At 52.2% G+C, this 15766-nt stretch overlaps 1 protein-coding gene across 3 annotated transcripts in view; it reads left to right on the forward strand.

Annotated features, from left to right (window-relative positions):
* The window catches only part of NKTR (natural killer cell triggering receptor), an 89730-nt gene that overhangs the window by 31109 nt on the left and 42855 nt on the right, over positions 1–15766 (forward strand). For all 3 annotated transcript variants that reach the window (XM_075315737.1, XM_075315738.1, XM_075315740.1), the window contains one exon: positions 3348–3377. In XM_075315737.1, the coding sequence (XP_075171852.1) occupies positions 3348–3377 (30 nt within the window). The remainder of the gene's footprint in view (positions 1–3347; positions 3378–15766) is intronic.

Consider the following 15766-nt stretch of genomic DNA (forward strand, 5'->3'; position numbering starts at 1 on the left):
AATGGCGTCCCGGCACAACAACAAGGTCCCAACGTTCATAGCACGGTCTCGCGATCACAGAGCTCTGGCGGCAGACGCCTTAGTGCAAGATTGGTCGCAGTTCCAACTGCCCTATGTGTTTCCCCCTCTGGCACTCTTGCCCAGAGTGCTACGCAAGATCAGGTCCGAGTGCCGCCGCGTCCTTCTCGTCGCCCCAGACCCCAGACTGGCCGAGAAGGTCGTGGTATCCGGATCTGTGGCATCTCACGGTCGGCCAACCGTGGGCGCTACCAGACCGGCCAGACTTACTGTCACAAGGGCCGTTTTTCCATCTGAATTCTGCGGCCCTGAACCTGACTGTGTGGCCATTGAGTCCTGGATACTAGCATCTTCAGGATTATCTCAAGGGGTCGTGGCCACCATGAGACAGGCTAGGAAGCCCACGTCTGCTAAGATCTACCACAGAACGTGGAAGATTTTCTTATCCTGGTGCTCGGCACAGAGAGTGTCCCCCTGGCCATTTGCATTGCCTATTTTTCTTTCCTTCCTGCAATCTGGTTTGGAAAAAGGCTTATCCCTCGGCTCCCTTAAAGGGCAAGTCTCAGCGCTATCGGTATTTTTTCAAAAGCGTCTAGCACGACTTCCTCAGGTACGCACGTTCCTGCAGGGGGTTTGTCACATCGTCCCTCCGTACAAACGGCCGTTAGATCCATGGGATCTGAACAGGGTACTAGTTACTCTCCAGAAGCCGCCCTTCGAGCCTCTGAAGGATGTTTCACTTTCTCGACTTTCACAGAAAGTGGCTTTTCTGGTAGCGGTCACGTCTCTTCGGAGGGTATCCGAGCTGGCAGCGTTGTCATCCAAAGCTCCCTTCCTGGTTTTTCACCAGGACAAGGTAGTGCTGCGCCCGATTCAGGAGTTTCTCCCTAAGGTGGTATCCTCCTTTCATCTCAATCAGGATATCTCCTTACCTTCCTTTTGTCCTCATCCAGTTCATCGTTTTGAAAAGGATTTACATTTGTTGGATCTCGTGAGAGCACTCAGAATCTACATTTCCCGCACGGCGCCCCTGCGCCGCTCGGATGCACTTTTTGTCCTTGTCGCTGGTAAGCGCAAAGGATCGCAGGCTTCCAAATCCACCCTGGCTCGATGGATCAAGGAACCAATTCTTGAAGCCTACCGTTCTGCTGGGCTGCCGGTTCCATCAGGGCTCAAGGCCCATTCTACCAGAGCCGTGGGTGCGTCCTGGGCATTACGACACCAGGCTACGGCTCAACAGGTGTGCCAGGCAGCTACCTGGTCGAGCCTGCACACTTTCACGAAACACTATCAGGTGCATACCTACGCTTCGGCAGATGCCAGCCTAGGTAGGCGAGTCCTTCAGGCGGCAGTTGCCCACCTGTAGGAAGGAGCCGTTTTACGGCTCTATTACCGAGGTATTCTTTTACCCACCCAGGGACTGCTTTTGGACGTCCCAATTGTCTGGGTCTCCCAATGGAGCGACAAAGAAGAAGGGAATCTTGTTTACTTACCGTAAATTCCTTTTCTTCTAGCTCCTATTGGGAGACCCGGCACCCGCCCCTGTTCCCTTCGGGCTGTTGTTCTTTTGTGTACACATGTTGTTCATGTTCAATGGTTTTCAGTTCTCCGAACATCCTTCGGATTGAATTTACCTTAGACCAATTTATAAGTTTCCTCCTTCCTGCTTTTGCACCAAAACTGATGAGCCCGTGATGCACGGGGGGGTGTATAGGCAGAGGGGAGGGGTTTACACTTTTAAGTGTAATACTTTGTGTGGCCTCCGGAGGCAGAAGCTATACACCCAATTGTCTGGGTCTCCCAATAGGAGCTAGAAGAAAAGGAATTTACGGTAAGTAAACAAAATTCCCTTCTTTTTACTCCTTGGCTATGTGCACACATTGCAGAATTGGTTGCAAATAATCTGCACCCAAACCTGCATGTTCTGGCAGGAAAAAAGCTGCAGGAAAAAAATGCATGTTTTAGCTTTTTTTTTCATTGGTTTCAATGGTGAAAACACAGGATAAAATGCAAAAAAAAAAAAATTGACATCCTGCAGATTATTTTCAGGACGAAAAAAATCCTGAAAGTGTGCACTACACTTCACAATTCTTATAGACTTTGCTGGCATCAGGATTTCCATGCAGATTACTGAAAAGCTGCAAGAAAAAAAATGAGCAAAAAAATGCACAATGTGCACATAGCCTTACACGGTTAAGTCCCCTAAGGCTGGGGCCAAACGAGAGTAGGGCATCCGGTGCGAGAGCAAATGATTCGGCTCCCATACTGCTGCGAATGTGATTACGAATGTCATGATCGGATCACAGCTGCGGAGGAGAGGGAGAGATTAATCTCTACTTCTCTTCCATTGCATCGCCACCCTATGAGTATATCGCACTGCACTCGGATGTCGGCCGAGTGCAGTCCAATGTTTCACACGCACCCATAGACTTGTATGGGTGCGAGTGAATACGGCTCTCGTATACACCCACAGCATGCTCCAATTGCTTTCTCTGTGCGATTTCGCCTGAGAAAAAAAGCGTAACATTTGCCGGCTTTCAGGTCCTGCGCAGGACCTCAATGCTGGCTCGTGTGCATGACGTAGGACGCATCATGCACCCTGGCTTCAGAAGAAAGAGGACAAAGATGGCCGAAAGAGGAGGCGCCGCACAAAGAGAATGGAGACACCCATCCGACCCATTTGCACCGTACTGACCGTTTAGGTGAGTATTACTAAGTGATTTTTATGTTCTACACAGCGGCCTGGGCTCTTATATACAGCATGTTAGAATACTGTATATAAGAGCTCACTGGTGGTGGCCGCAGCTTATAGGCCCCAAATCTGGTGACAGGTTCCCTTTCTAATATTTAAAAAAAAAAAAAAACTACAATACGTTTGGTCCCTGTCCCTGTTAGGGCTGCAGGCGGGGACTGAGTCGTATGGGAGACTAATCTGGCAGTTGGGTCTCCGGTGGTTTTTACTTTATGTTTATCTCAAAATTGATCATACCTCGCTGAAACCTTCCCACCACGTTCTGATAAATGCTGACTGTCGGGTTCCCTTTCAAAATAAATGGTCTTCTTCAAAAAATAGAAAAAAAAAAAGAAACCTTCAGACGGCGCTATCAGTAGAAAAAATAATAACCGGCTCCTGGAAGAGGGGGGGGAATTGCCTCATTTGCATGATTATAATTCTATTGTCTTATTTTTGTAAGAAGTTGTTCTTTATAGAACATTTAGAGAACATTGAACATCTGTGAATCCTCATTATTTCACCTTTCTAAAAGACACATTTACTTTTGTAACCAGTTCTAATTTTTTATTTTTTTTTTTTCCCATTGTCGGAGCAGAACCACCAAACCGGCGCCACATCTCGATGGGTAAGAGCACGGCGAGCTTCGTTTTCCAGTTACAGCGTTATTATTATTTATGGTTTTCATTGATCTATAAGGATTGTCTATAAAACTCACCGGCTCCCGGTATTGTAAATGTCTGTCTTCTTTCTAACAAACTTTTTGTAACAATTACTCTTCGTTTTCATCACTTCGCTTCCTGTCAGGGGTTTAGAACATTTGTTTTGCATCCAGACTTGGCTATCTGGATATCTCCGCAGCAAGGATAACCAGCAAAGCGTGCAGTGAGATTGGCACGAAAGCACACAGGTTTACGGCATATTAGAAATTTGCCAACTTATTTAAAGGGGTATTCCTATCTGGAAAAATTGATGGTGTGTTGCTAGTTTATGCCATCACTTTGTGATGGATGGAGGACTGATCTTTGGGACCCCCACCTATCCTGAGAATGGAGGGTCTGCACCACTGGGGAAGCGCTGAGTTACAAATTCTCCCAACCACAATGCTGTGTACAGAACAGCAGCACAGTGCCCGCAATCAAAATAACCTGCAAAACAGCCCTACTGTCCAGTTTGGTATATCGTATTTTTCGGACTATAAAGGCTGCTTTACACCAGACAATCTATCGTGCGATAGATCGTCGGGGTCACGGTTTTTGTGACGCACATCCGGCATCGCTGGCGATGCCGGCCTGTGTGACACCTCCTAGCGACGCAGTATCGCTCACAAATCGTGAGTCGTGTACTGCTCGCTAGGTTCCATAATATCATTTAATTTAGTTGTTCATCGTTTCCGGGGTAGCACACGTCGCTCCGTGTGACACCCCGGGAACGATGAACAGCAGCTCACCTGCGTCACGCGGCCGCCGCCGCCGGCTATGTGAAGGAAGGAGGTAGGCGGGATGTTTACGTCCCGCTCATCTCCGCCCCTCCGCTTCCATTGGCCGGCGGCCGTGTGACGTCACTGTGACGCCGAACGTTCCTCCCACTCCAGGAAGTGGACGTTCGCCGCCCACAGCGAGGTCGCACGAGAGGTAAGTATGTGTGACGGGGGTTACCGACTTTGTGCGACATGGGCAGAGATTTGCCCGTGACGCAAAAAGGACGGGGGCGGGTACGATCGATTGTGAAATCGCACAATCTGTCGTACCATGTAAAGCAACCTTAAGACGCACCCTGGTTTTAGAGGAGGAAAATGGGAAAACACAATTTTAAGCAAAAAATGTGGTCATGACGCACTGTTATGGGGCGAGGATCTGCTGCTGACACTGTGATGGGGGTAATGTCTCAAAATTCTCCACTAAGGTACCCCATCCTGGTAATGATCCTCCTGCCTTGCATATGATACCCATCCTTGTATATATGTCCCCCATCCTGATAAATACCCCCATCCTGGAATGTGCTCCCATCATGATAAATACCCCCATCCTGGAATGTGCTCCCATCATGATAAATACCCCCATCCTGGTATGTGCTCCCATCATGATAAATACCCCCATCCTGGTAAATACCCCCTTCCTGGAATGTGCTCCCATCCTGGTATGTGCTCCCATCCTGATAAATACCCCCATCCTGGAATGTGCTCCCATCCTGGTATGTGCTCCCATCATGATAAGTACCCCCATCCTGGAATGTGCTCCCATCATGATAAATACCCCCATCCTGGTATGTGCTCCCATCATGATAAATACCCCCATCCTGGTAAATACCCCCTTCCTGGAATGTGCTCCCATCCTGGTATGTGCTCCCATCATGATAAATACCCCCATCCTGGTATGTGCTCCCATCATGATAAATACCCCCATCCTGGAATGTGCTCCCATCCTGGTATGTGCTCCCATCATGATAAATACCCCCATCCTGGAATGTGCTCCCATCCTGGTATGTGCTCCCATCATGATAAATACCCCCATCCTGGTATGTGCTCCCATCCTGGTATATGGCCCGCATTCTGTGGCACACATAAAAATATAAATGTTTATACTTCTCTTTCTTCATCGTTCCTTATGGGAGACCCAGACCATGGGTGTATAGCTTCTGCCTCCGGAGGACACACAAAGTACTACACTAAAAGTGTAGCTCCTCCCTCCGAGCATATACACCCCCCGGATGACAAATCCAACCAGTTCAATGCTTTGTGTTCAGGAGGTCACACACACACATGCATTTTCTGATTTTTGATTTTTAATTTTTTGATTTCAAAGATTTGGAAGAAAAGCGGGTCCAGTCTGGACTCCTGGCATGTCCCTTCTCACCCCACTGTGTCGGCGGTGCTGTTAAGGTTGACTTTACAAGGCTGGAGCCTTCACATGCCGCGCTCCTTCACCATCCCCTGGGGCTCTGGCTTGAAGTGGGAGCCATCACGGTTCTCTCTGCTTGCAGGAGACCGGTCTCCATCCGCAGCCCTGTCAGGATCCTGCCGGACGGAGCGTTTACCCCCCCCCCAGGGACATGGCCCTGCGTCTCATAAGCTAAGTATTGAGACGTTATTCAGGGGTCCCTTGTACATTTATTGAGGGGGGAGTGTGTTTGTTAACTTTGCTGTGATTTCCGGCCGGTTCTCTGGGTTTTTCCTGAGAACCGCGCCGAGGGTGCCTGCTCGTCGGCCGCATGTAAAAATCGAGGCCCCGGCTTCAGTTGCGGCCTACTTTCGGTTTCAGTGCCCCTGCATGTCAGTCAGTGCAGTGGGACAGTGTGGCTCCGCCCAGCGGCTGTTGAGCACAGGGGGGGACGCTCCTCACTGAGGAAAGATTCCCTCCCCTGTATACCTCATTTGCCCTCCGGATCCAGCTCTCAGAGTAGGCCCCGCCCCCTCTCCTCGCTCCGGCGCCATTTTATCAGCGTTCTCAATGCTGCATTCCACATTGTGACAAATGGGGGCCTGGGCTGGGGGATCTAGAGGGCACAGAGATGTCTCTATGTTAAACAGTCTGGCAAATCACAACCTCCGGTTGTGCAGTTGCTTATACACAGAGTGGAAGGCAGATGCTTCTTCTCTGCTGGGGGTCATTCTGGACAGAACCCCCACTTCTGCAGCATGTCTCACATCAGAGCAAGGCTGTTCTTAATATGCACTGCATGTAGACTCGTACTGCCTGTACCGAGCACATAACCACATTGTGATGCTTGCTCTAACATAGTGGTCCCTCAGCCTGGAAGCTAATCAGTGGTCCCTCCGGCTGTTCCGGCTCTGGTGGCTGAACCCCCGGTTTGGGTAGAATCCCTCTCTCCAGGGGACAGCTGTCCCGGACTCTGCTGACCATGCATCAGCCCCCTTCTCAGGGCGCTTCTGCTGCCACGGCTTGCTCAGCAAGGCTCACAGAGGATTCTTCATCTGGTCTCAGACCCCGTCCTCCTAAAACGGAGACGCAGGTTCCCCTTCCTTCCTTGTCCCGCAGCTCTGATTCACGAGCTGACTTGCAGGACGAGGGGGATGCCTTTACTAGGGGCTCGGACGCTACTTCATGTACCATTGATCTGTCCGAAGGTGACGCAGATGCTAATGATTTGATTGCGTCCATTATATTTGTACTGGACCTCAATCCGCCTGTATCAGGGGAGCAACCCCCTCTGGCAGAAAAGCATCAGTATACCTTAAGAGAACAAGGAGTGTGTTCCTTAACCACTCCAGTTTTCAGGCCACTGTGACCAAGCCCAGAGCCCGTCCTGACAGACGCTTCCCAAAGCGTGGTTCTCATGACTGTTTCCCCCTTCCACCAGAGGTGGTCAAGGAGTGGGCTCATTCACCAAGGGTGGACCCTCCGGTGTCTAGACTTTCAGCCCGGACAGTTGTATCAGAGGCTGACGGCACCTCTCTAAGGATCCCACTGTCCGCCAGGTTGACCTTCTGGCCAAACCTAAATATGAGGCGGCAGGGGCCTCGTTCTCCCCATCTTTTGCAGCAGTGCGGGCTCTCAAAGCCATCTCTGCTTCTCTGGAGGAGATGCATTCCCTCACCAGGGACTCTATGCCCGAAATGGTTGCCTTAACTTCCAGGCTTTAGTCTTTTCATCCTATGCCATGTCTGCCATGCTGGAGACTGTCACCGCACTGCGGTGGCCTCGGCTACTTCCCTCGCTATCCGCAGGCTCCTGTGGCTTCGAGAGTGGAAGGCAGATGCTTCTTACGAAGTTCCTTGCTGGGCTCCCTTTTGCTGGGACCAGTCTATTCGGGAACAGCTGGATGAAATTATTAAGGAAGCTTTTGGCAGGAAGAGTACTTCCATGCCACAAACCCCCAGGACAGGAACCAGTCGAGGTTTCGTTCCTTCGTCCCTCTAGCTGGTCGTCCTCTAAGCCCTAGGCCTCGTCCACTAACTCAGCCAGGGTCCGTAAACCAACTGGCGCATGAAGCCGCGTCCTCAGAAGTCCGCAGGAGCTGCTGCCTCCAAGGCAGCCTCCTCTTGATTATCTGGCCGCGCCAGCAACGGCCTTGGTCGGTTTCAGGCTCTCCCAAATAGAGGCAGTAGCTCAGTGGTAAAGCTGCTGCCTTTGAAACAATGAACTCACAGCTCCACGAGTTCGAGTCCCGGCCGCCCCGAAAATACAGAGCCGATGATAATTTAAGCTTGGGCGACGTGTGGTTCCAACACGTCTTCGATCAGTGGGTGTGAGATACCATCCCCACGGCTACAGAATGGAATTCTATCCAGCCCGCCAAACAGATTTTTTTTCTGTCACCTCCCCCCTGCTCCAAGGCCGCCGCCTTCTCTCAGGCCGGGGCATTCTTGCAGGCCAATGGAGTAATTGTACCAGTTCCCGACTGGGAACGGTTCTGAGATTTCTACTCAAATCTCTTCCTAGTCCCCGAAAAGGACGGTGCCTTCCGACCTGGATCTCAAGCTTCTCAACAAGCATGTTCAGGTGCGGCTTTTTTGCATGGAGTCTCTGCGATCAGTCAATGACCCTAGGAGATTTCTTAGCAGCCATCGACATCAGAGATGTCTATCTGCATGTGCCAATCGCAGTTTCACACCAGCGTTGGCTACGTTTGGTAATCGGAGAGGGACATTTCCAATTCGTGGCTCTCCCCTTCGGGTTAGCCACGGCCCCTCGTGTATTCACACGGCAGCAGTGGTTGCGGTTCTGCACCTCCAGGGGTTGGCAGTGATTCGTTTCCGGGACGACCTTCTAGTTAAGGCTTCATCCAGTGCAGACTGTCAGCGGAGTGTCGCGCTCACTCTCGCTACAAGTCCACTCTGACCCCGACCCAGGAACTTACGTACCTAGGGATGCAATTCGAGACTCTGCTGGCACTTGTGAAGCTGCCCTTAGTCAAACAGCAGTCCCTCCATCTGGCGGTTCGCTCTCTGCTGAGGCTCCCCCGTCATTCCATCAGGCACCTCATGCAGGTGCTGGGTCAGATGGTGGCGTCAATGGAAGCGGTTCCCTTTGCCAGTTCCATCTGCGTCCCCTGCAGCTGGACATTCTCCGCTGTTGGGACAAGCGGCCCTCTTCCTTGCACAAGCTGGTGGCTCTGTCGCCACAGACTAGGAGCTCCCTTTAGTGGTGGCTAAGGCCCCTCTCTCTGTTCCGGGGACGCTCCTTTCTGGCCCCGTCCCGGGTAATTCTCACCACGGATGCCAGTCTATCCGGCTGGGGAGCAGTGTTTCTCCACCACCGAGCACAGGGCACTTGGACTCCGTCCGAATCAGCCCTCTCGATCAATGTGCTGGAAATCAGAGCTGTGCTCCTAACTCTCGTAGCTTTTCACCACCGGTCGGTGGGCAAGCACATTCGAGTGCAGTCAGACAACGCGACAGCAGTTGCCTACATCAATCACCAGGGGGGGACTCGCAGCCGCCTAGCCCTGTTGGAAATTCATCGCATTCCGCAGTCCCCATCCCAGGCGTAGAACACTGGGAGGCAGATTATCTCAGCCGTCAAACCGTGGACAGCGGCGAGTGGGCCCTGCGTCCGGCAGTGTTCCCAATCTGCCGCAAGTGGGGCACTCCGGAAGTTATCTAATGGCATCCCGGCACAACAACAAGGTTCCGGTTTACGTGGCTCGCTCCCACGATCCTCAGGCCTTGGCGGCGGACGCGCTGGTTCAGGATTGGTCCCAGTTCCGTCTGACCTACGTGTTTTTCCCCTCTTGCCCAGAGTCCTGCGCAAGATCAGAATGGAGGGCCGTCGGGTCATACTCATCACCCCAGACCGGCCCAAGCGAGCTTGGTTCCCAGACCTGCTCCGTCTGTCCGTAGAAATGCCGTGGCATCTCCCGGACCGCCCAGACCTTCTCTCACAAGGTCCGTTTTTCCGCCAGAATTCTGTGGCTCTCAGATTGACGGCGTGACTCTTGGGTCCTGGATCCTTACGGCTTCAGGCATTCCTTCCGAGGTCATCTCCACTATGACTCAGGCTCGGAAGTCTTCCTCGGCCAGGATTTACCACAGGACTTGGAGAATTTTCCTGTCCTGGTGTCGCTCTTCCGGCCATGCTCCTTAGCCTTTTTCCTTGCCGACCATCCTGTCCTTTCTACAGTCCGGTCTGCAGCTAGGACTCTCCCTCAATTCCCTCAAGGGACAGGTCTCGGCTCTATCAGTGTTGTTCCAGAGGCGTATCGCCCGACTGGCCCAGGTGCGCACCTTCATGCAGGGCGCATCTTACATCATTCCGCCTTACCGGCGGCCTCTGGATCCCTGGGACCTTAATCTGGTCTTCACGGTCTTACTGAAACCCCCCTTTCAGCCTCTTAGGGAGGTTTCATTGTTTCGTCTTTCACATAAAGTGGCCTTTCTGGTGGGCTTAACTTCTCTCAAGAGAGTCTCTGATTTGACTGTGCTCTCTTCGGAGTCACCCTTTTTGGTTTTTTCACCAAGACAAGGTGGTTCTCCGTCCGACTCCGGGGTTTTCTCCCTAAGGTGGTATCTCCTTTCCACCTTAACCAGGACATTTCATTGTCTTCCCTTTGTTCGGGCCCTGTGCATTGCTTTGAGAAAGCGTTGCAATGCTTTAGATTTGGTGCGGACGCTCCGGATCTATGTGTCACGCACCGCCGTTCTTAGGCGGTGCACCTCTCTTTTTGTGCTGACCACAGATCAGCGCAAGGGTCTCTCGGCTTCTAAACCGACCCTAGCTCGTTGGATTATGTCGGCCATATCAGATGCCTACCAATGTTCTCAGGTGCCTCCCCCGCTGGGGTTCAAGGCGCACTCGACCGGAGCTGTCGGTGCCTCTTGGGCTTTCAGGCACCAGGCTACGGCTCAGCAGGTCTGTCAGGCTGCCACTTGGTCTAGTCTGCACACCTTTTCGAGGCACTACCAAGTGCATGCTCATGCTTCGGCAGATGCGAGCTTGGGCAGACGCATCCTTCGGGCGGCTGTCGCCCATTTGTGAAGTTAGGTTTTGCCTACTTCTCAGTTTCTGTTTATTTCCCACCCATGGACTGCTTTGGAATGTCCCATGGTCTGGGTCTCCCATAAGGAACGATGAAGAAAAAGAGAATTTTGTTTACTTACCGTAAATTCTTTTTCTTATAGTTCCGACATGGGAGACCCAGCACCCTCCCTGTTGCCTGTTGGCAGTTGTTGTAGACAGAGGTTCCGGTTACCGGATTTTTTACTCTTCCTCTACTTATGGGTGGATGTCCTCCTTCAGCTTTTGCACTAAACTGGTTGGATTTGTCATCCGGGGGGTGTATATGCTCGGAGGGAGGAGCTACACTTTTAGTGTAGTACTTTGTGTGTCCTCCGGAGGCAGAAGTTATACACCCATGGTCTGGGTCTCCCATGTCGGAACTATAAGAAAAAGAATTTACGGTAAGTAAACAAAATTCTCTTTTTCCTCGCTCCACGCAGCTTCTCTCGTCTTCCTGTCTGTGCCAGCAGCAGCGCCGCTGATCTGTGTGGAGCCGTGCGCACAACAATGACGTCATCGCTGTGCGCACCGCTCTGCACACACATCAGCCGGCTGGCTCTTTACTATGCGCGCATCCCCCGCCCATCATCCCGCCCACCTGTCAGCGCCGGCTTCGGGGCTGGGAGATGATTTACGTCTGGATGCATGTGAGTCGACCATCAGGGTTTTCGGTAGGGGGTTACTCTGGCGCCGGGACTACGGATACTTTACTCTCGATGGCGTTATCACAGGTGGTCGGTCCCGGCTTCGTGCCCTGGGCGCTCACTCTGTGGCTGTGGAATGGGGTACAGGGATGATTTTGGGGATATACGTGACGCCACCTGTGGTGTCTGGTAAGCGGGATACACCAGCGCTGCCCGCGGCCGGCCTCTGAGGCGATGGTGACGGCAGCTTAAGATCTCTCAGCTCCCCACAGGTGGAGATTTCTTACCTCAGGGCGGAGGGTCACTGACCAGGAGGGAAGCGACCGAGCGGTGATGGCTGCCTTCTTCTCTGAGGGGTCCTGTAGAACGGCGGAGAGATGACACGCCGAGTCCACATCAGCTCAAACCAGTCCTTTTTACTAGCATCTAGTTTGTTTTGCACAGTACACAGAAACAGTTCGGTTACCAGAAGGCCGATGGTCACAAGTTTCAGAGGAGATTTGATGACAGAGTCTCTCTCTGAGGTAACCTTACTATGTCTCTTTCTCGGTCTCTGCTCTGAGGGCTCTGTGACTCCCTCTTTAACCCACTCGTTAGTCTCGTCACTGGTTTTCCCAGGGGTCTGATGCTGCACGGTTTGTTTATCTATCCCGCAACAGCGTCGTGGACTCAGCTTGGGGTTAGTAGTCAGACTCTTGATGGGTACCGGGCCTCCTCTTATTTAGGATCCCAGGTTAACGGTCAATGGTTTGGGGATAAACCTGACAAACCTCCTCGGTCCCGTTATACCGGTGTCGACCTGAACTCTTCAGCCGGCTCTCGCCAGACCTAAAGCGTCCCCCTTCCGTCTGGGTTACCCCTTTTCCTGTGCCTTTCTTTTCTTTTGGGCTACCCTCGCTCAGGACGTTGGGCCTATGTTATTTCTAGCCCTTCTTTCAGTCATCAATTTACTCTCGTCTCTTCTTGTCACTCCTTACTTGACTAACTGTCACCCAGTCGTCCTGACAACCACGTTGCGTCTCACGCTCAGCTAGGCTCCACCCCCCTATGGACCTACTGTATAAACAGACCCAGGAATATGGAGGTAGGGGCTGCTGAGTCAATGTTACTCAATCTAATATAAGACTCTGCATTTCCTCTCTCTTTCACCTGTGACCAAAGAGCACTGCACCTTGCTGTTAAGGTGCTGCATTCCCCTGTAGCGCCTAACCACAGGGGCGCCACACGTACATATGAAATGAGCGGTCCCACGCTTCCTTCTCCTGCCTCTGATGACACGCTCCACCACCACTGCACCCCCCTTCCCCGCAGCCATCAGACTATAAGACGAACCCTCCACTTTCCCCCCAAATTTTTTGGGGAAAAAAGTGCGTCTTATAGTCCGAAAAATACGGTTATACATTCTTCTTCTCTAGAGCACCAAGAAATGAGCACAACTGCAGACCCCCAACGTTAGTGACATTACCCCTCCACATCTTTATATCACCATGGTAGTTTTAATATTGATATTTTTTTCCTATTTTCTGTTGTCCAAACCTGGGTGGGTCAAGCTGTGCTTTAGGGTATGTGCGCACGTGGAGTATTTGGTTGCAGAAATTTCTGTACCATTAGTGCATCTGTTGTCTGGAAAAACACAGCACAAAGAAGGGAATTTTGTTACTTACCGTAAATTCCTTTTCTTCTAGCTCCTATTGGGAGACCCAGACGATTGGGTGTATAGCTACTGCCTCCGGAGGCCACACAAAGCATTACACTAAAAAGTGTAAGGCCCCTCCCCTTCTGGCTATACACCCCCAGTGGGATCACTGGCTCACCAGTTTTAGTGCCAAAGCAAGAAGGAGGAAAGCCCATAACTGGTTTAAACAAATTCACTCCGAGTAACATCGGAGAACTGAAAAACCGTTCAACATGAACAACATGTGTACCCGAAAAAAACCCAAAAATCCCGAAGGACAACAGGGCGGGTGCTGGGTCTCCCAATAGGAGCTAGAAGAAAAGGAATTTACGGTAAGTAACAAAATTCCCTTCTTCTTCGGCGCTCCATTGGGAGACCCAGACGATTGGGACGTCCAAAAGCTGTCCCTGGGTGGGTAAAGAATACCTCATGATAGAGCTGCAAGACAGCCCTCCCCTATAGGGAGGCAACTGCCGCCAGCAGGACTCTTCTACCTAGGCTGGCGTCCGCCGAAGCATAGGTATGCACCTGATAATGTTTGGTGAAAGTGTGCAGACTCGACCAGGTAGCTGCCTGGCACACCTGTTGAGCCGTAGCCTGGTGTCGCAATGCCCAGGACGCACCCACGGCTCTGGTAGAATGGGCCTTCAGCCCTGATGGAACCGGAAGCCCAGCAGAACGGTAGGCTTCAAGAATTGGTTCTTTGATCCATCGAGCCAGGGTGGCCTTAGAAGCCTGCGACCCTTTGCGCTTACCAGCGACAAGGACAAAGAGTGCATCCGGACGGCGCAAGGGCGCCGTGCGGGGAATGTAGATTCTGAGTGCTCTCACCAGATCTAACAAATGTAAATCCTTCTCATACCGATGAACTGCATGAGGACAAAACGAAGGCAAAGAGATATCCTGATTAAGATGAAAAGAGGATACCACCTTCGGGAGAAACTCCTGAATGGGGCGCAGCACTACCTTGTCCTGGTGGAAGACCAGGAAGGGAGCCTTAGATGACAGCACTGCCAGCTCAGACACTCTCCGAAGAGATGTGATCGCTACCAGAAAAGCCACTTTCTGTAGTCTAGAAAGTGGAACCTCCCTCAGAGGCTCGAAGGGCGGCTTCTGGAGGGCAACTAGTACCCTGTTCAGATCCCATGGATCTAACGGCCGCTTGTACGGGGGTCCGATATGGCAAACCCCCTGTAGGAACGTGCGCACCTTAGGAAGGCGTGCCAAACGCCTCTGAAAAAATACGGATAGCGCCGAGACTTGACCTTTTAAGGGAGCCGAGCGACAAACCTTTTTCTAACCCAGATTGCAGGAAAGATAGAAAGGTAGGCAATGCAAATGGCCAGGGAGACACTCCCTGAGCAGAGCACCAGGATAAGAATATCGTCCACGTTCTGTGGTAGATTTTAGCGGACGTGGGCTTCCTAGCCTGTCTCATGGTGGCAACGACCCCTTGGGATAATCCTGAAGACGCTAGGATCCAGGACTCAATGGCCACACAGTCAGGTTCAGGGCCGCAGAATTCCGATGGAAAAAACGGCCCTTGGGACAGCAAGTCTGGACGGTCTGGTAGTGCCCACGGTTGGCCGACCGTGAGATGCCACAGATCCGGATACCACGCCCTCCTCGGCCAGTCTGGGGCGACGAGTATGACGCGGCTGCAATCGGATCTGATCTTGCGTAGCACTCTGAGCAAGAGTGCCAGAGGTGGAAACACATAAGGGAGCCGGAACTGCGACCAATCTTGCACTAGGGCGTCTGCCGCCAGAGCTCTTTGATCGCGAGACCGTGCCATGAAGGTTGGGACCTTGTTGTTGTGCCGGGACGCCATTAGGTCGACGTCCGGCCTTCCCCATCGGCGACAGATTTCCTGAAACACGTCCGGGTGAAAGGACCATTCCCCTGCGTCCATGCCCTGGCGACTGAGGAAGTCTGCTTCCCAATTTTCTACGCCGGGGATGTGAACTGCGGATATGGTGGAGGCCGTGGCTTCCACCCACATCAGAATCCGCCGGACTGCCTGGAAGGCTTGCCGACTGCGTGTCCCCCCTTGGTGGTTGATGTATGCCACCGCTGTGGAGTTGTCCGACTGAATTCGGATCTGCCTTCCTTCCAGCCACTGCTGGAAGGCTAGTAGGGCAAGATACACTGCTCTGATTTCCAGAACATTGATCTGAAGGGTGGACTCCTGCTGAGTCCACGTACCCTGAGCCCTGTGGTGGAGAAAAACTGCTCCCCACCCTGACAGACTCGCGTCTGTCGTGACCACCGCCCAAGACGGTGGTAGGAAGGATCTTCCCTGTGATAATGAGGTGGGAAGAAGCCACCATTGCAGAGAGTCCTTGGCCGTCTGTGAAAGGGATACTTTCCTGTTCAGGGATGTTGACTTCCCGTCCCATTGGCGGAGAATGTCCCATTGAAGTGGACGCAGATGAAACTGCGTAAACGGAACCGCTTCCATTGCCGCCACCATCTTCCCGAGGAAGTGCATGAGGCGGCTTAAGGAGTAAGACTGACCTTGAAGGAGAGTCTGCACCCCAGTCTGTAGTGACCGCTGCTTGTACAGCGGAAGCTTCACTATCGCTGAGAGAGTATGAAACTCCATGCCAAGATACGTTAGTGATTGGGTCGGTGACAGGTTTGACTTTGAGAAGTTGATGATCCACCCGAACGTCTGGAGAGTCTCCAGCGCAACATTCAGGCTGAGTTGGCATGCCTCTTGAGAGGGTGCCTTGCCAAG

The sequence above is a fragment of the Anomaloglossus baeobatrachus genome, chromosome 6 (genome assembly GCF_048569485.1).
Source record: "Anomaloglossus baeobatrachus isolate aAnoBae1 chromosome 6, aAnoBae1.hap1, whole genome shotgun sequence".
Lineage (NCBI taxonomy): Eukaryota > Metazoa > Chordata > Amphibia > Anura > Aromobatidae > Anomaloglossus > Anomaloglossus baeobatrachus.